Source organism: Drosophila grimshawi, unplaced genomic scaffold (genome assembly GCF_018153295.1).
Source record: "Drosophila grimshawi isolate 15287-2541.00 unplaced genomic scaffold, ASM1815329v1 contig_44, whole genome shotgun sequence".
Lineage (NCBI taxonomy): Eukaryota > Metazoa > Arthropoda > Insecta > Diptera > Drosophilidae > Drosophila > Drosophila grimshawi.
In genome coordinates this window covers 14,803,713-14,825,362 of record NW_025063240.1, presented here as the reverse complement: position 1 = coordinate 14,825,362, position 21,650 = coordinate 14,803,713, and the positions used below count along the sequence as shown (strand labels likewise).

General features: G+C 39.0%; 3 protein-coding genes across 3 annotated transcripts; 2 read left to right on the top strand and 1 right to left on the bottom strand.

Annotated features, from left to right (window-relative positions):
- The first annotated feature begins 14,732 nt into the window (after positions 1-14,732).
- Positions 14,733-15,381, top strand: LOC116806504. Its single transcript, XM_032743192.1, has 3 exons — positions 14,733-14,834; positions 14,995-15,165; positions 15,229-15,381. The coding sequence occupies exons 1-3, from the start codon at positions 14,733-14,735 to the stop codon at positions 15,379-15,381; spliced, it is 426 nt and encodes a 141-aa protein (XP_032599083.1).
- Positions 15,382-17,027: 1,646 nt separating this feature from the next.
- On the top strand, positions 17,028-17,702 carry LOC6557457. The gene is made up of 3 exons (XM_001984148.2): positions 17,028-17,263; positions 17,320-17,490; positions 17,544-17,702. The coding sequence occupies exons 1-3, from the start codon at positions 17,060-17,062 to the stop codon at positions 17,700-17,702; spliced, it is 534 nt and encodes a 177-aa protein (XP_001984184.2). The 5' UTR covers positions 17,028-17,059.
- Positions 17,703-17,911: 209 nt separating this feature from the next.
- Positions 17,912-21,103, bottom strand: LOC6557575. The gene is made up of 2 exons (XM_001984149.3): positions 19,391-21,103; positions 17,912-17,944 (listed from the first exon to the last, which is right to left on the bottom strand). Exons 1-2 carry the CDS (start codon positions 21,101-21,103, stop codon positions 17,912-17,914), a joined length of 1,746 nt encoding a protein of 581 aa, XP_001984185.3.
- Between the last annotated feature and the right edge of the window lie 547 nt (positions 21,104-21,650).

The window sequence follows — 21,650 nt, the reverse complement described above, 5'->3', positions numbered from 1 at the left end:
TCCTTAGCTTTGGTTAAATTATTAAATATTATTTGCCACTCGGCTGGGAATTCGTGTTAATTGTCGTTAAAGTTGATTGGCTCTTAACTGATTCACTTGGCCTTTGGCCAGCTGCCATGTTAATTATTGCATTTTTAGTTGGGCTTGAGTTGTGTTTGATTTCGAGCTGCAAATTCAGACGAGCATTTTTTTTTGTGGATTAAAAGCAAGACAAAGTGTGTTTGGAAACAGAGAAAAAATGAAAGAAAAACTTTATTTGAACAAAGGCAGCATGTGTGCATCGGGTCGTATGCGTGATGTGCCATAAATTATGACCCAAAAGAGTAGTGTGTGTGTGTGTGTGTGTGTGTGTGTTCATTTGCTTGACAGTTCATCTCAAGGACACGCTGTGCACGCTGACAGGCAAAAATAAATAGCCAGAGTAAGCAAATGGCACAAATGCCTGGCGACATCTTTGCCACCGCTTGAACCGGAAACGGATATACAATTTTAGTAATTTTCGTGAGTGACCAAAGCGAGCAGACGCAGGAAATTGCCAAAAATAAACCCCAGGCAGCAACAACGACAACAACAACAACAATAAGAACAACAACAATAAGAACAACAACAACTTAAGCCTTAACAGTTGCTCAGTGTTGCGTGCTGCTTTTCATCTGGCGTTTTGTATTTGTTTTTATTGGCGTGAAAAATGTAATAATGGATTTTCTTGCTCCATTGTCATGTGTGTGTGTGTGTGTGTGTGTAAGTGTGGGTAAGTTTAAGTCCTTGGAACTGGCCTAAGCACAGTGTCCTTGTCCTTACCATTGTTGTGTCTTCAAACCAAATTTTTTTTTCTGTTGCTCGACTTTATGCGCATTTTGTGCCTTATGCTTTGGGCCTCAACTGGCTTTTATTAGCCCAACTTGATGAAGTTATTTCGGTGCCCAGAATATGTTCTCCATTTGATGGTAGTTTATGGATAGACTGCCTCGTCCACAGTTCTTTTTAACCACCACGCTGGCTACAAAATGATGAGAAACTTGTGTGTAACAAAATGCTGCATAGTTTCAGGCGCAGATTTCACTCTGCCATTTTACTTTCACTTAATAGATATTTACGAGTACCGTTGCCATTTTGTGTGCAGCGTACCTGCAAGTCTAGAATGCGTTTACTGGCAGAGTTACGAGGCAAATGGGAAGAGAGGTAGAAACAGGTCAATTTGAATATCCTTTCAAAATGAGGAATACTTGCAAGATGTTTACTATACAGCCACTTACTTAATTTCTACTTTTCTCATCCCCGATATGTGGTTCTCGCTCTTTTATTGTCTGTTGTTAAGTTCTGTGCCTAAGTTCGTAGTCGGTAGAACTTTACAAGCAATTCCACTTATTGAAAGCACTCTGCCACAGGGCAAGCACTGTCCGATGATCCCGTTGCCAACCATTGGGTCTCACACTCGTGTCATTTTATTTGGTTTTACTGATACATGAATACGTCTGAGTGTGTCTGTCTGCCTGTCTGTCTGTTTGTCTGTCCACCCGTCTCCATGAAGCACCCACATAAACCGGATACAGTGCCATATTGCTTCTGACATAACATTTGGCAAGTGCTTTGATGGTGTTTTTCTTTTTTCTTCTTTTTTGTTTTCAATTATTTTTTCTCTTTTTTTTTGTCTATATTTTAGCGAAAGTCACTAAACAATTTTGCTGCCAATTTTCATGCCAAAAACTTTCAAACGTTTTGCATTTTTTGTTCGGGGTGTTGAAGTTGAGGGGCTGCGGGGGCGGGGCAGTGCACTCAAATATAAAATCGAATTTTTTGCAGTTGAGTGAATTGTTGTTGCAGCTTGGGGCAATGCGGAGCGGTTAGCAACCACTGCAATTTTTGATTTAGCAAATAAGTTTGCTTCTATTTTTTTGGGGGTGATTTCCCATCAATGATGCTGTTGCTATTGACTGATGTTGATTGGATTAGAATGTGGCACAAGCAGCAACAACAGCAGCAGCATAGAAGCGCATAAATATTTATAAATGTAAGCAGCTCAGCAGCAAGCGGAATCCATTGCTCTGCGGCTCAATTTGCTATCCTCTGATTGCTAGCCAAATAAATACAGTTTTTCTTTTATTCTTGTGTGCCCCTATCCCTGTCTCATGCCTCATATTCGCCCTCATCTGCCAGTTAGGTATATTAATTTGTTTGCTGCTTCTGCTGCTACTTCAGACCATCGCCCACACAAGCCTCCATTGTTATTCTCTGTGGCATTGCCACTTGTATATGCCCCTACCTCTGGCTGCCGCACACGTGCAACGTGCCGTGTCCTACGCCCCTTACTCCGGGCAGTCCCCTTTGTTGGTTGTCTGCCTCATTTTTGAGAGCCTGCTGATGCTGCTGCTGCTGCGTAAACAATTATACGCTTTCCATGCACAGAAAAAGCATTTTTCGGTCAGCGGGCATATTGTGACTTTGTCCAAGGCAGCAACTAAACAATATATATATATATATGTGTGTGTGTGTGTGATATATTTCTTTTCTATTGTTATTCAATGTGTGTGCGGGCATTTATCGCTTATATCCATGTCACGGGAGAGCAGCAAAAAAGAAGATGAGGAAAATTAGAACAATAAGTCGACTAGTTCCATGTATTTCAAGGGTATTTCACAGTCAAGCGTGATGCCCTGCATTTTTCTATATTTTTACATCTGACCAACCACTTAGAGCTCCTCCAGTGTGTGCTTGCTTACATGTATATATATATATATATATATGAGTGTGTGTGTGTGAGTGTGGCAGATGTGTGTGCTTAGACAAGCATGTTAATTGAGTTAGTTTTTCTCGCTTCCTTATAATGGGTACGTGTTGATGATTAATTATGCCAAAAATATAACAAAATATTTTTATTTGCTCAATAAAATCGTATAAACATTAATTTTGCAGCAGATGTAAGTATAATAAAATAAATAGCATACGAATTTAGTATACACTTTACTTCGCATATGTTGGTAACTATTTATGAGTGTTGGTACTACAACTAGAGACAATGGGACAGACACACAGAGAGAGAGAGGGAGTGGGAGAGAGGCAGATAGCTAAGCAACGACACACATATGAGGATATATATATATATTTATCTATATATATATATATCACATGGATATGAAGCACTTGACACAGGCAAACAAACATGACAGACACTTGCAACATGGTCGTGCCGCACAATAGATTGCTTCGCAAGGGCGTGGCTTCGGGGTTTAGCTGGCAAGTTGACAGTTGTGAGAAGTTTAGGGGCAAACACAATAAAGTAAAAGCACATCAGAAATTGATTTGACTTGACATACTACGAAATTGAATTGTTCTTCGCCGCTTGTATTTCACATGAGGGCTACTAGACATAAGTGGGCCATTAGAGCCGCAAACAACACACAGTAGTCGGAGTAGACTCTAAGATGTCTATTAAGCAGTACTGAGTACAAATCGAAAATGGATGTTTACTCATTGGACAAGCTTCGAGGCAATTGAAATCAATAACGAACTTATGCCCTTCAATTAACTATGTGCATAACATTTAAGTATAAAACTTTACAGGATTTATATTGAGTTGAATGCTTAACATAGCTCACTATCATTCTAGAGCTGTGCAGGGTATGCAATTAATCGAAATTCTTGGAAATTCTTCACGCATTAAAATTCGCATTAGGCGACAAATTTCAGTGCAAAATGGCTGTCGTTAAAACTAATTAAATGAATTTAATTGCATTTAAAGAGGCACGTGCAAATTGCAAGCATTTTTAATTGCCGCACACACGAAGCACCTCTAATTAGGAAAACAAAGAGTCAAGAAAAAGAAAGAAAGAAAGCGAAAATTAGAGGAGGGCAAAAAAACTCTGGATGGAATATGTAGCGATACACGTGACATGGCTAGCCAAAGAGGCCAAACAGGGGAAGGAAGCGCAAAGAAGTCACGCGGACCAAGTCAATAAAAAGTCGAAATGGCCATAAGAAATTGCCACCAAAGGAACTGAAAACTGGCAACTACCAACTGCCAACTGGCAACTGTGGCAGCAACTGTGGCAGCCACTGTGCCACAGGACACATTCCGACTTAATGTGCGTTAAAAGGCGAAGCGAAGGACAGGCACGGACCAAAGCAGCACAAACATTGTGAAATGGCTTTAAAAGGAATTATTTAAGCCAAAAGTTTTTGGTCAACTTGCGGCGGACGGGGGGTGTGGCGGCCACAAGGGTCAGCTCGAGATATTGTGAAATTAAATTCCAACTAGCAGCAGCAGCATCAGCATCAGCAACAGCATTAGTCAGACGCACCACCAGGTAACCATTAGGAGCAGGAGCTGGAGCAGAAGTAACACCACCAGCCAGGAGCGAAGCATCTTTTGTTATTTTTACACTTCATTGCCGTGGAATTTACTTTGTTGCCTCGGCTTTGTTTTCGACTTGGGATGCCGCAGGCGCAGTCCATGCGTAAAGATAAAACTTGTGTCTCCTGCTTTTACAGCTACTTCCTTCCACTCCTCGTCCATTTCATTTTCTTCCTCTGCAACCGCAACTTTGGCTATTTGTTTGCCATTTGTGTGCGTGTGTGTGTGTGTGCGTATTATTGTCATAATATTGTCCAACCAATGAAAAGTTTTGCCACTGAACCGAAAGAAACCACCGTGTTGTAACTTTTTATAATACCCTTGCGAAGAGGCTTTTCTTTTTGTCGCATAGCCGAATACAGAATACCCCTATTTTGTCTCTTGATCAATTTTTGGTTATGGAAATTCCTATTTAAGTTATTTTCATTAAATACAATTTTATATTTTCAACTTTTCAACTTCTTAGTTGAGATTCATTGTATTTAGTAGAGGGTATTTAACTTGCGGCCATCGATAGCCTGCTTTGGCTTCTTGTTTTATTTTAATGTCACCCAAAGGCCAAATTTTAATAATTTCTTATTGCCGAAACTAAATGACACGCCCATCAATGGCAGGGGCGTGACAACGACTCGATAAGGTCGCCGAAGTTTGTTGACTTATAAAGACAGCAAATGCTAAAGCTCAAGCAGCATTTTTGCGTCAAGGGTCCTTCTCGCAACGTTTTCTCTCAACTTTTTATTTTTATTGAATTTGCACCTTGACAAACATTTTAGCAGCTGCCATGACGACGATGATGATGAGCCTGTTGTTCACCGGGAGTGGTATGTCTGTCGATGTGTGTGTGTGTGTGTGTGTGTGTGTGTAAGTGAGGTGTGTGTGTGTGTGTGAGGGCAGATTTGTCGTCTTATTGTATTTATTTTGACAGCTACTGTTGCAGAAGCAGCGCATTAGGTTATTATACTGCATATGCTGTATTATTTATGTAGTTGGAGTCTTGCTGAAAAGTTCACTTTATGCGACTTTGGGAATGTGTTTTGTGGCACGCAGCAAGTTGCGAGCTGCCACAGCTGATTTACTTTAAACTGATTTATGCATGAGTCTGCGTTTGCTGAGTTTGTTGATATATTTATTTGTACATCAAATGTAACGTTTGATGTTTGTCTTTATTGCCGCTTATACGCAGCACGTGGCGTATGCTTAATATTTGTGGGCACAACTTTAAGCAACATGGCTTAAAGAGCAGCTTTAACTGAGACTGCAAATTGCAGACGGGATATCAAATTGACAAGTTTTCTCTTTGCACTGCGTAGTTTTTGCAAACGCTCTGTGACAACGTAGCGTATACGTGATGTGAACAAATGTTGCCAAGCGCTGATTTTTATCAACACATTCTCAGTGCGATTGTGTGTTCATGTGTGTGTGTGTGTATGCGTGTGTGTGTGTGTTAGTATCGCATTGCAGACAGCAGCAATTTCATTTGAAATTTAATGCCGAGTTTGAAAGGCGCCGCGTGACTGGCATACACATGAGCAAATGCTGCTGTTGCCGCTGGTTTATAGTCCTTTTGCCAGCAGCCAGACACATTAAAACGTGTACAGATTTAAAGCAGCAGCGTCCAGCTATGCAGTTTTATCCAACAGAAACTTTGCGGCTCTAATTAAAAAGCCTGCCTGCCTTGGCGCGAATTTTGACAGCTTTAAGCGCATTGGAATTCCACACTATTTGCGTAGAGCGGCGTCAGCCTGTCACTAAAATAGTTGCCACAAATATCGTCGCTGCGAGCAAGATGCCTGCAACGTGCGCCGCATACAAAATGACAACTCAACTAACGAGACAACCAGAAGGGGTGTGGCAGGGGTGCGGACGTTGTTGTACTACGTGCTCGCTTCCCCAATTGCTAGCGCATAAGCAAATTAAATACCAGGACGAGCCAGCTAACAAATAGAAAATAACAAAATAGGTACAATCAAGAACAGATATCTTGGTGGCGAAGGGTATAGGATCTAGTCTATGTTAATTGAGATGATGTTTAAATGCTTTTAAAATGCAGGTCTTCTATCAAGACAATTACGAAAGAGAGAGAGAGAGAAAAAAAAACCGACTATTAATTCACTTCAAGAACATATATATGAAGTCGCAGATGACTTCTCAAATGTGCAGCACATGTGATGACAGTATAATAACCAATACCAAGGAAAACTATCAACAAGCATGCTTAAATTTGATGGGTAGCAACCTGAAGGCTCGAGCTTAATGCAAGAGTTGAGAGCACAGCTGAGTTGAGCAACATTGAGCATCAATCAACACGCAACTAGCTGCCCCTTAGCGCACTGTCATCAATCTTTTAGGAGGAGACGCTCAATGTGTTCAGCGGTGCGTATGCGTAATATGCGTATGATAAGCTGAGGGCGGTTGTCCCGAGTTGAGGCTGAGACTGAGGCTGAGGCTGGGACTGCTGTAATCTGCTGAGGTGTTGCCGAGTAATTAATCAGCTGTGCTTGAAGGCAGTTTGCTCGCATCAATCCAAAAACAATGACACTAATCGGCCGTAAATGGTTGCACGCATTTGGCTGATTAAATTAACGCCAATTTAATTAATGATTGGGTGTGCGAGCAGCAGTCAAAGACAGCCCGAGCAATATACATAAATCAATACACACACACAATTTGCAAAATCTGTGTGTGACAATCCAAATGAAATGAAAATCCTGACCACAATTAAAAGTGCTGTGCACGATTCGAACTGAACATGTGTAAAAGGTTTGAAATGCAGAACAGCATAGACTGAATACTAGCTGCATGTGCTGCATGCAACCTGGCATGAAGAGCACAGGCGCCGCATTGTACGCATGACACAAAAGCCAGAATGGAATTTTTGCCAGCTGCAGGCTAAAGGAAGCTGTGAGACATCTATGAGTCGGAAGTGTGAAGAATGCGAAGAGTGCCAATGGGCAGGAAGGAAACGAGCGACTGAGCTTCAAGCTGAAATGTGGCAAATATTATGGAAGCTGGGTAATATTCATTACTTGCATGCAGCTGACCCAGCACAATGTGGCCAAGGGACAAAACGCACTAAAAACAGGGTACAACACTTACACTAACACTATGTGCGCCAGTTAACAGACAACGAAGTTGTCGTCTTTCGAGCTTCCTTTCAATACCTAATACCTATTACAAATTGAAGAGAAGGGAATATAATTTGAATTATTTATGTGTTGTATAATGTAAGTCTTCAAATGCAAAATCTATGTTGCAAACAAATCAAACTCAGCTTCGTTGAAAAGTTAGCTTCAGTTCATGGCAGCTTAAAGTCTCGAGGTTGTGTTAACAATTCGTTACAACGATTACAACGAACATTACGTGGGGTAGCTGACAGTTGAGCAGCATCTTGGCTTTAACATTTTCAGACAAACTAAAGTTCACTGGCAGGGGGTGCACTTTGGGAGTGGGCGGGTAGTGCCACTAAAAATATGCAAAGTTTTGCTAACACAGCTGCAGTTTGGAGGCATGCTGCATGTTTGTACTCTATAATGGGGTAAATTTAATTTACTGCTGCAGTAGCAGCAACAATTTCGATGTCGATGCGCACAATTTAAGAGTTTGCCACGACGACAGCGACTTTTAGTGCAGCTGCCACGAAATGTGGCAACGTTACGAACTCTGCACTTGGACGTAAATTGATTTAAGTGCATGTCACAGCACATTGCCAGCCAGAGAGTCGACTCTTCTGCACTGAGGTCCTGCCGGCCGCTACTTAAAGCGTTTAACAAGCTCCGTTTGTTGCTTGTACAATTTGCTCGTAAAATGGTTTATTGCTTTGACCGGTTGCCACTCACCGGCACGGGAAATAGAGAGCGAGATATACAGAATGAGATACGAGAAAGGTATAACAGTAACTGTATTTCAGCTGCACTCTAATCACATTTTGTTAGAACCGGAACCAGCTACGTAATTGGTTTACTCAACTGCAGCGGAACGAGCACTTAATGAAGTTGTTGAGATAGAGAGAGAGAGAGAGAGAGAGAGAGAGAGAGAGAAAAAGATAGTGAATGGTTCGCAAATTGCTGCCAGGCATACCCTCCAAGTTGTTGTCCGTCTGTTTTTTGTGAGTTGCTTAATGGCGCGTGGCAGCAACACATATTCCCAATACAAACTCCCTATGCGTTGCATATTACAGCCAAGATTTAAGCGTGACCAAACGAAAAATGGTTTAGAGCAGAAGTAGAGGCGGCCATAACGTCCTTGACACGCCACGCAGCCAATGTAACTTGTTTCAAGGTCTTTCTGCTGCTTTGTTGTGTCATTCAGGGCCCATATAAGCCAAGCAACCCTACCAACAATCCTTGCCACAATCTATAGACCGACTTTCGTTGCATTTTTGTTTTTAACTTGGGTATAACTTTGGCATTGTTGTTGCTCTTGTTGGCATAGCGAATGATTTAAAACTTTTCTTGTTATTTTCATCTTTAACAAGTTTTTGCTGTTGCTGAACTCGGCATCACTATCAGAGACAGAGAAAGAGAAAGAGAGAGAGAGAGAGAAATGAGGAGAGAGAGAGTGTGAAACTGATTCAGAAAGAGGTAGAATGAATGCTCTACTCGGGGGTACTATTTGAGCGTCCAAAGTTGTAGGCAACAAATTAATTTAATGTCAGACACAAAACTTGTCGGCTTGTGGCTGGAATTTGGGTTTGGGTTTGCGGATCGGGTTGGTTTCCCTGAGTTCTTTTTGGGTTTGGATTTTTGTATGTGTCTCGAATGAAGTGCCAATGACATAAATTCATTTAACGCAGACCGGGGAAAGAGCAACAAACTCTTATGTGTGCTAAAATTTAACTATTATACGACAAAAGCTTGATATGTGCATATGTGTGAACTGGAGGAAGCTCTATACCAGAGCTACTTTATGGGCTAATAAGCAGAAATGCCAGTTAATATCATAGCAAATGGGAAAGTTTTTGGCTTCCATTCGGTTGGCAAACAAGATACGTATACAAACATTAATCTTTCAAAACAGTAGCAAAGACAGAAAGGAAATCTTTGTTAGCTTTATTAAGTGATTAAGATAATGCATTTGTTAAACTTAATAAGCATATGAGGAACAAATACTTTAACGTTATTTAGAGTATAGAATTTATTCTTTATATGTGAAGGTATACTAATACTTTCTAATCTAATAGTAATTTTAGCTTTATCATTTAAATCTACGTTCAATTGGCGTTCTTTATTCTTTGATTTCGAAGGTATCATAGTATACACACAAGATAGGATGACCAAACTTGGAAGGTAACTTGCTAGTAACCTCCTTCAAAAATCGGCATATACATTTTCAGACCACACCCATCTGAAAATGGGGTCCAGATTGCAACGTTCTCTGTTGTTTTCAAATGGGAATTTAATGATGCAGAAATGACTTTATATGTAACTCCATTATTTTTAAATTGAATAGTACATTTTAAAAAAAATCGATATATGTATTAATTAGTTAGCACTCATTGGCTTAAATAACTTTTAGTTGATTCACCGCAACAATAAAAAATGACAATAGTCAGCGTTAAAAACGAGTAAATTGAATATTCGCCAGTTGGAAATTGTCGCGTGACTCATGCTTGAATCGATCCTATCTGCAATGCCCTCCCATTGCCACACCCATACCCATTACCATTCACACACATCCACACATACCCAACAAGCTACATTCGGATGGGTTTCAGATGCCAGTTGGCAACGAGCTGAAGCAAACTGACCGCACTCACATCGCCATTTGCTGGCATTACAACCAGTTAGTCACACTTCACTCCTCCGGCCACCTTTTAAACTTAATTGCACTTGTCGGCATTTGTTTTACACTGACCCCAAACGGAAGCACCCCTTCACCTCCTTCTTCACTTCACAGCATATTTTATGTTTTCAAGTTGAAAATGGCATAACATAAATTGCCCTCACTCTGTGTGCAGCACAGAAATAAAAAGTTTACATTTTATACATTGTGGATTTATTTCCCTATTGTCGGCATTTTGATATTGGTATGATATTTGTAACGCATTCAGCGAATCATTTGTAAATTAAATATTATTTACAAATTAAGTATATTTTAGAAAATAATTTTAGTTTATATTCACAACTTTATTAAATATGATTTTTACCAAAGCATCAATTCCTTAAATATATTAACTTAAAGTGCATTTAATCTTCGTCATTCTGCGTACATTTTTTAATGTTCTTTTTTGTATCATACGAATTCGTATTTATACGTCGTGAAAGTAAATCGTTTCTTCCCATATAAATCGGTCGCTCTCTCTATCTCTCTCTCTCTCTCTCTCTCTCTCTCTCTCTCTCTCTCTCTATGGGATACAGTATGTTCTTGTTGTCGTTTTGGTTTTCATTTTGGTTTTGTTTGCTTGCGTGTTTACCCGCTCAAATTTATAGCTGTCCGTTTCCACGTTTGCTGAATTATTGTAAGCGTAAATTGAAAATAGCAAAGCAAGAAACAAATAAATAAATATTGCAGTTGGCTGTCGCTCCAATTGCTTCTGCATTTGGTTCTGCTGCTACTGACCCCGCATCTTAAACTACGACTGGTATCTGGGGTTGCCTCTGCTGTCCCAGTTGCCGCAGCAGACTCAAACATTTGTATTACATGGCAGGTCAGATGTTAAGCTACGAGTTACCGAATTGCAATGTAAATAGCTCTAAGATAGCCTTTGTGTCAATTGCTTTAAATTTCCGCATGCATGTTTTAGCAGTGACTTTCCAATTGTCTGTCTGCAGGTTTTTCTCGCTTGCTATTTGGATGTGTATTTTTTATTCAAATCGAAACAATTTTGCCAAAAATCAATTCAAAAAGGTCTCACAGCGAGCTATTTTAAATATGCACGTCATGAGTGCGTATAAATATTGTATAACCTGAGCCTTCCCCAAAAAGGGATTAAAAACCAAATTGAATACATCATCAGATGGCGAAACACTTAAAAACTGACAAACAAATGTGAATATTTTATATGTAGTAGATAGATGTAACATTTTGTGCAGAAAGCTAAAGTGGAAAAGCCATTTTAGGTTACGTTTCTGTCTGACTTTGACAGCTTTAAACGGCTTAGAGAATGATTGAGTTTGTGGCTCTTAACTGTTATTTAATTTTATTTTTTTTTGTTTATTTTATTTTATTTTTTTTTTTTTTTGTGGGGGTCATATAAAGAAGTCTTATGTCAATGTGCGTCTTGACAGTTTGCGGGCTCAATTTCGTGTCAACGACGCAGTTCAGGTAATTTCCCGTGCTCTGAGCAACGGAAATTTTAGCAGCCATTTTGTCGTTGCCATTCCAAACGACATTTTATTTATGTGCGCTCATAATTCAACTGTAAATGTCGCACGCACACATACACACACACACACAAACACAATTGCAGACGCAAACACACATGCACAAGCCGACACATTAGCCGCGACGTTGCCTCACCAGCCAAGTGCCGCTAGTTTCCGTTTCCGGCGCAAAGCTGCCAGCCAGCCTTGCAAAATTAACAACAATGGCGGTGATAAAGACGACGTCTTATTGTGTGTGTGAGTGCGCGACTTAGTGTGCGTGTGTGGCTTTTAGTATCAAAATGTGCAAGATGCCAACCACCCCAACAACCCCAAACACCACAAAGCCACTCAACCTGCCAGGCATTTAGTTGCTGATTTTCTTACACTTTTTAGCGTTGCCCTCATCGCTAGTTTGCCAACATTTACGGCGGAGTTTTTGTTGTACGTGCCCCGTGCATTTCGCTGACTTACAAGCATGTGTGCTTGTGGGTGTTACGGTGTGTGTGTGTGTGTGTGTATGGATATGTGTACCATTGTACTTAGGGGAGTGGTTAGCGGGCATCCGCTACGGATTTATGTAGTCCTCGCGCGCACTTTCGACCCGACTTGGGCCAATTGAAATGTCACGTTGTGAAATGAATGCAAACGTAATGATGCGGTTAATGTTCACATCCAGCTCTGGAGGTGAAAAGCATTTTAAAAATCCAGTGAGATATATACATTTTATTTATGAAACATGAATCAGAAATATTCCCATACAGTTCTATTATATTTTCAAAACTAATTTATCAATCAAATAATAATCTGCTTATCGCACAAAATATTTATGCTAAGTTTAGTAAAATATTAAATATTTATGTATTTGCGTTAAGGTGGGCATTTGATGTGCACAAGAATTGAAATTTGAGTTAATGTTTTACGCTTTAGTGTCGACAAGCTTATACACTTTTATGTATATTTGTATTATTATTTTCCGCTGTCTATATTCACAAATCCCCTGAATGTAGCAGTGGCATTCGATGTCTCGTTTTGTTAGCTGTGTAAATGTGTAATTCATGTTCGCTCATGTGCATTGAAAGCATTTCAAAATGTCAATGCTTCAATGTTTTATTTCCCTCGTGCACTTTGGCAATTGCAATAACTATTTCACGCCATATATCAATGCTTTTTTATATATATGTAACATCATTTTGTGGAATGTGTGTGCCACACAACTTTTTTGCCTCCTGGTCGAGTATTTCATTTATTTCGCACCATTACACTTTATTTGAGCTTGGCAAAGTTATTTTTGATATGGTTTGCCGAGGAATTATGCCAACTATGTCCAGAATCGAGACCTGTTTTTCGACTATTTTGCATCTTCACTTTCATTGCTGGCCGACAAGCTGGTATCCATATTCTTGCTGTACTAACCTCATGGCAATGAACTTTGGCAAATTCAGCAAAAGGAAAAATGAAGACGGAGAAAATTCTGATTGCTTTATTCTCGTATCTCTATTGCATCTCAACGGAGAGATGACAAACTAGTTTGCTGAACGAAACCGAAATGAAGCTGGTTTCTGGTCTGTGGTTGCTGCTCGGCTGCATGTGGTACATGTTGCATGCCACATGTGGAACCCAATATCAATGACATGACAAACTTAAGAGCATGGCTTAAAGAGCCACAAACAACAACTTAAGCGTCCGACAATTGCTTAGTCCACATATTTGGTGCGCTGCAGGACACATGACTATATATATATATATATATACTATATATACTGATATACATATAAGCTACACATATTTGATATGGCCGTTGGGTGAATGCATATAAATGAGCAAGATAAATATATTTAGAAAGTTGGCATGTGTAAGGATTTTGCAGGCGTTGCTGCTTATATGGAAAACAATCAACTGCCAGCCAAATGTTTAGCATGCAAAGTTCACAAAAACACCATCGAAACTGTGCTAAGCAAGACAACGACACATGCATATACACATACACATACACACACACACACACACACACACACACACACACACACACTCACACACACATACACATACACATTCACGCACATAAGCAGACAATAGATTGCCTTGGGTTTGCCAATCCATTCATTTGCGATGATGTCCTTTGCATGCGTGCCTACGGGGGCGTATACGTAACATGGTCGCTGCCTCCATTGCCGCTGGCAACTGCTTTTGTTCAACATGACAAAGACATGACAGCGTACGCGGCTCACACGACAAAAAAAAAATTGCGCTTTTTGTAATGCTTTTAATGCTTTGGCTAAAATTTCGCATGGATTGATTTATGACAAGGAAACGGGGCGCGGGGAAACCTGGTAACCGTGGACCCATTGACAAATCAATGGGGCTGCTTTTAAGGTCACAGAGCGAGTATAGTATTAGGGGCACTGTAATTGCGCCAAGTTATGAAAGACAAGCTCAAGCGTAATCTCTTGGGTATTCAGCTCTGCTCTTGGCCTCCAAATTGATTGAGATTGAGTTGAATTTACGTCTTATGGGGGGCCTAGCACCCAAATCATTTGTTAGCTCGACAAAGCCAACCGGAAACTGGAACTGGAACTGCCTCTTGTCACTTGAGCATTCATCAATTTCATTTAGTTTTGTATTTTCGCTGAAAATGCGAGCAGTAAAACCAACTCCATACCAAGGAAAGGACCAACATTTTGTACTTTTGCGTAAATATGTATTGATTAAATTGCCCCTATCACTGAAAACGATGAGTGTCCTATACAAAGGTATTACATTTTGGATAGGCACTTTAAGATGAGAAAACAAAAATGCACAAATAAAGGCAGTTAAAATGATACCTTCCCTGGATTCAGGGTGTATCGTAGTCGAGCTCACTCGACTACAGCATTTTTACTAGTTATTGCAACCATTGTCCGTTAGCTTTCAGCTCACCTATTAACATGGACCTTTCGCGACTCACTGAGTAGATTAATTGGTTGCGTTATAATAATAAGGTTTAAATATCGGCCAATTAATATATTTACAAACACTTTTTTTAAATTTAACAGTGTCTCTGCTTAGTGGTTAGTTACACAATCGGTAGTTGAAAGACAATGTGGGTTCTTTTTACGCTCTTCCTCCTGGTCAACGGATGCCTATCAGGATTGCAGACACGCTATTTGAATATAGAGTGCGACGTGTTGGATCCAGCCTATGTAGTTTATAAGCATTGTTATTTAAAAATGATAGCTCGTGACCTTGTGGGCTTAAATGTGCATGCGACATTCTTAAAAGGAGGCTTCAATAATTGTAAGGTATTTAAAGTTATTCGTAAATTATATTTATTTCTTTTTATATGTATAATTGGAATTATAGGTAAATCTCAGTCTGCATCGGAAATTTAATGGATATCGTCCTTTTATGTTCAACCACACTTATGATTATTGCAAGTTCATGGCCAAGGGCAATAATAAATTGTCTTTTACAAGGATCATCAATGATCTTTTAGCCATATATTCGAACTTAAATCACTCGTGTCCTTTTGAGGTGAGTAAAGATTAGCATAATTATATTTATATATGTATACTTATATGGCATAATATATTTCAGCATCCTATAATTGTGAAAGATATGGTAGCTACAACAAAAGATTTCCAATTTGTACCGCTGCCGACCGGTGATTATAAAGTTCAAGTTTTGGTGGCCATAGACAATGAATGGAGAACAAATATAAAAGTATATTTACAGTGGATCTTGGACTAAAGAAAAAACAGCTATTCCCCTTTAATTCTTTACAATATTTCAATAACAAATTTGATTGAAAGTTAAATGACCTTCACTCCTCGAATCTCCATAAAAGCACACAATTTAAGGAAACGGCTTGGAAATGCACCAATAACTTTAACATTAACCAACTTTCTTTGAAGGCTAAGGTATTATTGTAATTAACTATGTAATGATAAATAAAACAAATTAAATTTGATTTTAAGCTTGGCAATGGAAAGAAATTACGTGCCTTTTAATTCATTTTCACGAAAGGTACATATCTCAAAATGATTTACTGTACTTCAATTAATCCTTGCCTGCATTTCTCAACAATCAAACAATCAAATTTGATTATGTACCTCGTTGTAGCAACGCATTGTGGAAATTTTCGTTAGGCATTGTGAGGAAAATTTGTATTCAATGAAAAATTCCCTTAGCAGTCTGGTGAGTATAAAATCCAACTTTCGACAGATATTATCAATGCAATTATTTCAGTTAAAATATTTCAATAAAAAATTTTTTGAGGCAGTCAACCGATTTATAACTTAGTATCTAATGATGTATCTAATGATTCTATATATTTATCTATCAATCCATTAAGTAATTATTATTATTAATTCTATAAATACTCTTCCGTCATTTGGGCGCATAGTATACATTATTTCTTCAATTGTCAGACGATGTTGGTTATATTCGCGCTCTTATTACTGTCCACGAGAGGACTCTCGGATACACGCTTTACAAAAATAGAGTGCGAAATGCTTGATACTTCGTATGCTACCTACAAGGAATGTGATCTTAAAGAATTGAGAGGTGGTATCCTGGCCATGAATATATTTGCGGAATTAAATAAAAGACCCGTCAACAATGTTAAGGTATGTACTCGTAATAAAAATTCCAGATTAAATTATCAAGTTGTATTTTGTAAAGGTAAACCTTAGTCTCTGGCGCAAATATAAGGAATATCGTCCGTTCATGTTCAACACGACCTTCGATTATTGTATGTTTATGGCTAAATCCGACAAAAAATCATCGATTCAAAAAATATGCTTAGATATGTTAGCCGATAAATCGAATTTGAATCACTCTTGCCCATATGAGGTAGGTTAAGTGTTGAAACATTTTAGAATGTTATTACAAATTTATATTTTTTCAGCATGATATAATTGTGCGAGATTTGGTGTTAAAGGAAGAGCTTTTAAACATTTTACCCTTTCCTTCCGGTCAATACAAATTCCGGATTATGGCGGCCACCAACAACCATTGGATAACAAGTATCAATATTCATATTTCTTTTAAAGATATTTCAATCTAAATCTAATATATATTAAACCTTCTTGTATGTTGATGGCACGAGGCTCCTTACGTAAGCTCATTTTTTCACGATTATTTAGGTGGAAGCTCTATATTATTAATATGTTGTAAATTTAAATTCACCTTAATTCATTCAGCTTGTGGTAGATAAGTTTTTAATTACATTTAAACGGCTTGTGAAGTCGGCCAATCAGTAGACCATTCATTGGGACTACATTTTATAACCAAATAGTTCAAGCATCAAATGCGTTGTATATAAATGTCATTATAACACTAATCTAAATCGGAATATTTATTTTCAAATTAAGCTGTTTTTGTAAATGCTTGCAAAAGTTAATCGCTGGTGTGCATTGAGAGCTTTATGATGTGGCTGTCGGTTAAGTTTTTTCTTCTCCTGCTGGTGGTAGCAAAAAGCACTAAAACCCGATTTACAAACGTAGAGTGTGAGATGTTGGATCCATTGTATGCTACCTTCAAGGAATGTAAACTAAAAATTCTGGGACGCGGCATTGTGGGATTGAATGTATATGCGACGTTGAATCAAGGACCCTTCAAAACTGCTAAGGTATGTAAATATTCTTATAGACACTCTCTGAAAAGCTGCAGTTTCATAAATTATAGGTAAACGTTTGTGTTTGGCGCAAATTTAATGGATACCGACCTTTTCTGTTCAACACGACCTTTGATTTTTGTAAGTTTATGGACAAGTCCAAAGAGAAATTGTCGTACATAAGATTAATCTTGAACGCAATTTCCGAGTCATCGAATTTGAATCACTCGTGCCCCTATGAGGTACGTTGAATGTTACAAAATTGTAGAAAACTATTAAAAATTTGATTTTTCAGCACTCCATAATTGTGCGAGACTTGGTGCTTAAAGAAGAGTTTTTCAAATTGGCACCCATTCCGTCCGGTCAGTATAAAATTCAGATTATGGCAGCTACCAACAACCAGTGGAAAGTAAATATAAATATTCATGGATTTGTTGGAGACTTAAAAAAATAAATAAAATGTCTATTAAAAGTTCGTAGACTTGAATTATATCTTCTCGATTCGGTGAATTATTGTGCTGACAACAGGTGTAAGAAGGTTATTCAAATTGTTGTATGATCTTACTTTGCTTACTATAATTATTATACTCTGATCTCATGCTGTCCGTTCGTCTGTCGTTTTGTCCGCTTATGTGAACGCAACATGCAACTTCGAAACTATATTCATCGGTGCTCGGTGGGATGATAGGTCTGCCCCTATTGGACCGATAAATATCTCTAAATTTGTAATATTCTTTTTATTTTATTTCTTTGCTTATTATTTGAATTTGCTTCTATTTGCCTATGCCGTCTTGCCATAAGTTCCAAAGTATCACATCTACCCATTACAAATGGAAGCTTGATGTCCATATAAATGTCAAGCCTACAGAAGATTTAATAAATAGTTGATTAATCGATAAATAGAAAGCATAGACCCGTATAATATCCTTTGGGCTCGACTCAGTTAATGTTGGTCATGTTTAATTCGAAACAGCTTTGTATGTGTTCTGACGATGCTGAGCTCTATTGCATGGCAAATAATGTTGAATTTCCCTCCGGGCCAGAAGCAGAACAAAATGCGCTTAAAGTGCCAATTGGATCATCGATTTGCCATAAATGGCCCATCAATGGCATCAGTTCTACAGCTGCTTATGCGGCCATGTGGCAACTTATCTCTAAGGCCGATGCCATAAAGCGATGCAATAACCAGCAAATAAAACCAACTTTCGTCTCGTCTGTTCGCATCAACATTTTAAAATACAAGAGAGAACGTTACAGACAGGCTTTGGCGATTATGGGCGTAGGTGTGGGAGTGGCCATACCATTTTGTTATCGGTTTTTAAAGGCCGAGGTGAGTGGCGGAGGTGGGCGTGGTATATGCCGATCTTTGAAGAACATCGCCAACAACCTACCAACCAAATTTGATTTCCTAGCCCCCTAGTGGACGTAGCACTCCAATTTTTACACTTTGCCCGGGCACATACCAGTATATGCTCCAAGTTTCAAATGCCCGTCTTTAAGGTTGTCGAAAATCATTGCGTTCATACAGACGGACAGACCGACAGACACAAATATTTGTTTTCATTGGTAGCTCGCTGTGTGTCTGGCCGTCTGGTTTTGGTCTAACGATGATTGAGTGAGCCTGGCTCTAAAAAGAAACAAATACTAAGCCAATAAAACGGTCTGACAGATTTTAAATCTTACACCATCACTCGTAACGGCATTAGCTGACACTTTGAAACGAATCCGCTAGAAAAATATTTGATTTATGTCAACGATGGCCAATAGTTGCGGAATATATGCTGAAGCATAGTTTCCGAAGAAAGTAATGTTTACAAGCAGTGCTGTAAAACGTAATTAATTCGCATACGATTTTTGCAACCAAATTAATCTCAATAGAGATCGTAAAAATAATAATTTAAAATTAATTAAGCGGGCAAACTAAAGAATTATGGTTTTATTTATATTGTTTACAATAAAATGACATATTGATTTAACATATTAAGGTAATATTACTTATGAAATTTAATTCAAAATTTTAATTTCAATATCAATCTTCTGAGTTATTTAGTTGAGCTCTTTTTTTGTCAAGTGATTGAAAATTAGCTCAAGCAAAAAGGTTACAAATCCCAATGACAAGCCAAAAGCCAAGTTCAACCATACCCAAAACAAATCGACCACCTTGAAGTCATGAAAGGGCACATACAGATATGGATCGTTGAGACTAGTTTCGCCCAAAGCGATGAAATCTCTCAAGGATTGCTGCTTCCACTGCATCGCCAGTCCCGCATCGTGCATACGATGAATAAATGTATTCATTGGCTCTGCAAAAATTGAGTTTGCCTGCAGTGCCAGGGATATGATGAGTGGTTTGCGAAAGACTAGGCCAGGCTGAAAGCAAAGAGCAGGCTGTTGGAAAACCTCCTGTTGCGATTTGATAAACAACCATATTGATGTAGTCATGGAAAATGCGTTCGATTTGTTGAAACTCTTTCGCTGTTTCTGAAATTCCTTGACCTCGAGATATTTGATCTTTGATTTAATGGTATTAATCGGATGATTATGTGATACATTTCTTAAATAGAAATCTTCACCTTCAGAGAAATAAATATTGAGTTTAGAGTCACGCAACTCCATGAGGTTACTGATCAAATGATCCCTGGGTCGCTTGGTCAACAGCGTCTTTAAATGTGCTGAAAACAGAGTGCTCACAATCAATCCAAATAGAAACAGTTGGGCTTGAGCCAATCGGGCACTGTTCGTGGAGTGGGCGTTTAACTTGAACGACTGTCCAATAATGCCAGAAAAAATGCGCTCATTGAGTACAAAATTCGTCCAATCCACTTTCTCCTTCATCAGCAACCATCCAAAGCATGTGTCCAATAGCACAAAGATACAGTAGGTTCCCAAAAGTACTAACCCAATGTTGATATTGGAGATCCTTAGGTAAACTTCAGCAGTGGCTATCTCACGTGCACAGGGCAATACTACAAACCACGCGGGCAGTTCGATGGGATACGTGTAGTAACCAGATTCATTGGGCAGCTCAAAGCCGCACAGTGACATGGCGAAGTTTATAGTTCCATTGAGTGTCAGATTGCGTAGAACTATTAGAGATAGCTGATCCCCAATGACCAACGGACGTGCCCACTGCAGCGTGATGTTGTGTGCCCATGCAAATGCCAGTATCGTTTTGGCCAGATAGCCCGTTATTCGCAGCTTACCCGTTCGTCGATCCTTATAAGCCAACGAACCAGGTGGCGTCTGATCGGGCAGCACTTTAGCCAGATAGCGATGGAAGTTGTATTGTCTAGCGAAGATCGGTGCGCTGCTATTCAGCTGGAGTTCCAGCCAGAGCTGCTCCTCATAAGGGTGCAGTTGGTAGGCGTTTCCCTCGGGTAGCAGTAGCACCACATGAGGAAAGTGTAGATGAAACGTGATGTTTGCCAATGACTTAAGCAGCTGGTCCAAAGGATCTGTCCTGACGGCAGTTGCCTCCTGCAGTAAAAGCAGCAGTCGCACATGACGCATGTTATACAGATTTTTTGCCAATGCCTGCCATATTTCCATGTCCATCTCCGAATTGCCAGTCAAGCAAGTTATCGCAAGCATTTCAGTGCTTTGGCTACGCTTTAGATAAAAGTTCGCCTGGTTGCTAAGGCGTATTACTGGCCAAATTGTGTCAGCTGCCACTTCCTCCATTTGGCTGCACTGCTGCTGTCTGTTGTGTCTCATCAACAATACCGTATCGTAATGCTGCTCCTGGTAGCTACGTTGCAGTGCCTCATTCACAGTTAACGCGTCGCTCAAGTCACCGACCAGCAGAAGCACCAGCAGCAACAGCAGCAGCTGAGTTAGAACCACATGCAGCAACATTGTGAGGTCATCTGTTTGGTGATTGCTTTCAGCTCTGCTGAACCGTGGCTTATCTCTAGCATCGAGGATAATTCGAATTGTTTCGAATTGCGGCTAATGGAAAAATGTTTATATAAAGTGCCTCACATTTGCTAATATTATTTTGGCTTAATAGTTGTACAGCTTTAATTGAGCAATTTAAGGTCATTTAATGTTTTGATTGTTACTGATATTCTAACATTTTGTTTAATGGTTTTAACTTCTGTTATACTCTTATGTTTATTGCTCCAATTCAAATTGTAATTTAAAAGTAATTGTTCATGAAAGTGTTATTTTAGCACTTGTCTATTGTTTTATATAACTGATTTATCGTGCAAGCTTTTATAGCTTCATTATGGGCACGATTTAGTTAATAAATCTAAATATTTGTTAATAATTTATTGGACATTTTTTTCATATAGGCGAAATAGCTTAAGCTGCAACCAATTGGCTTACTAATGTTGGCTTTAATATAAAAAATATCCTAAGTCCCATTTAACAACTTTATGAACATTTAAATCTGTTAACC

What these genes read in the sequence shown, in the direction of transcription:
- LOC6557575 (XM_001984149.3), bottom strand. Translation starts at nt 21,103, where the DNA reads ATGTTGCTGCATGTGGTTCTAACTCAGCTGCTGCTGTTGCTGCTGGTG. An exon ending in AGGTGGTCGATTTGTTTTGG is followed by an intron (nt 17,945 to 19,390) that starts GTATGGTTGAAC and finishes TCGGTCCAATAG; the next exon opens with GGGCAGACCTATCATCCCAC.
- LOC116806504 (XM_032743192.1), top strand. Translation starts at nt 14,733, where the DNA reads ATGTGGGTTCTTTTTACGCTCTTCCTCCTGGTCAACGGATGCCTATCA. An exon ending in ACGTGTTGGATCCAGCCTAT is followed by an intron (nt 14,835 to 14,994) that starts GTAGTTTATAAG and finishes TTGGAATTATAG; the next exon opens with GTAAATCTCAGTCTGCATCG. An exon ending in ATCACTCGTGTCCTTTTGAG is followed by an intron (nt 15,166 to 15,228) that starts GTGAGTAAAGAT and finishes AATATATTTCAG; the next exon opens with CATCCTATAATTGTGAAAGA.
- LOC6557457 (XM_001984148.2), top strand. Translation starts at nt 17,060, where the DNA reads ATGATGTGGCTGTCGGTTAAGTTTTTTCTTCTCCTGCTGGTGGTAGCA. An exon ending in GACCCTTCAAAACTGCTAAG is followed by an intron (nt 17,264 to 17,319) that starts GTATGTAAATAT and finishes CATAAATTATAG; the next exon opens with GTAAACGTTTGTGTTTGGCG. An exon ending in ATCACTCGTGCCCCTATGAG is followed by an intron (nt 17,491 to 17,543) that starts GTACGTTGAATG and finishes TTGATTTTTCAG; the next exon opens with CACTCCATAATTGTGCGAGA.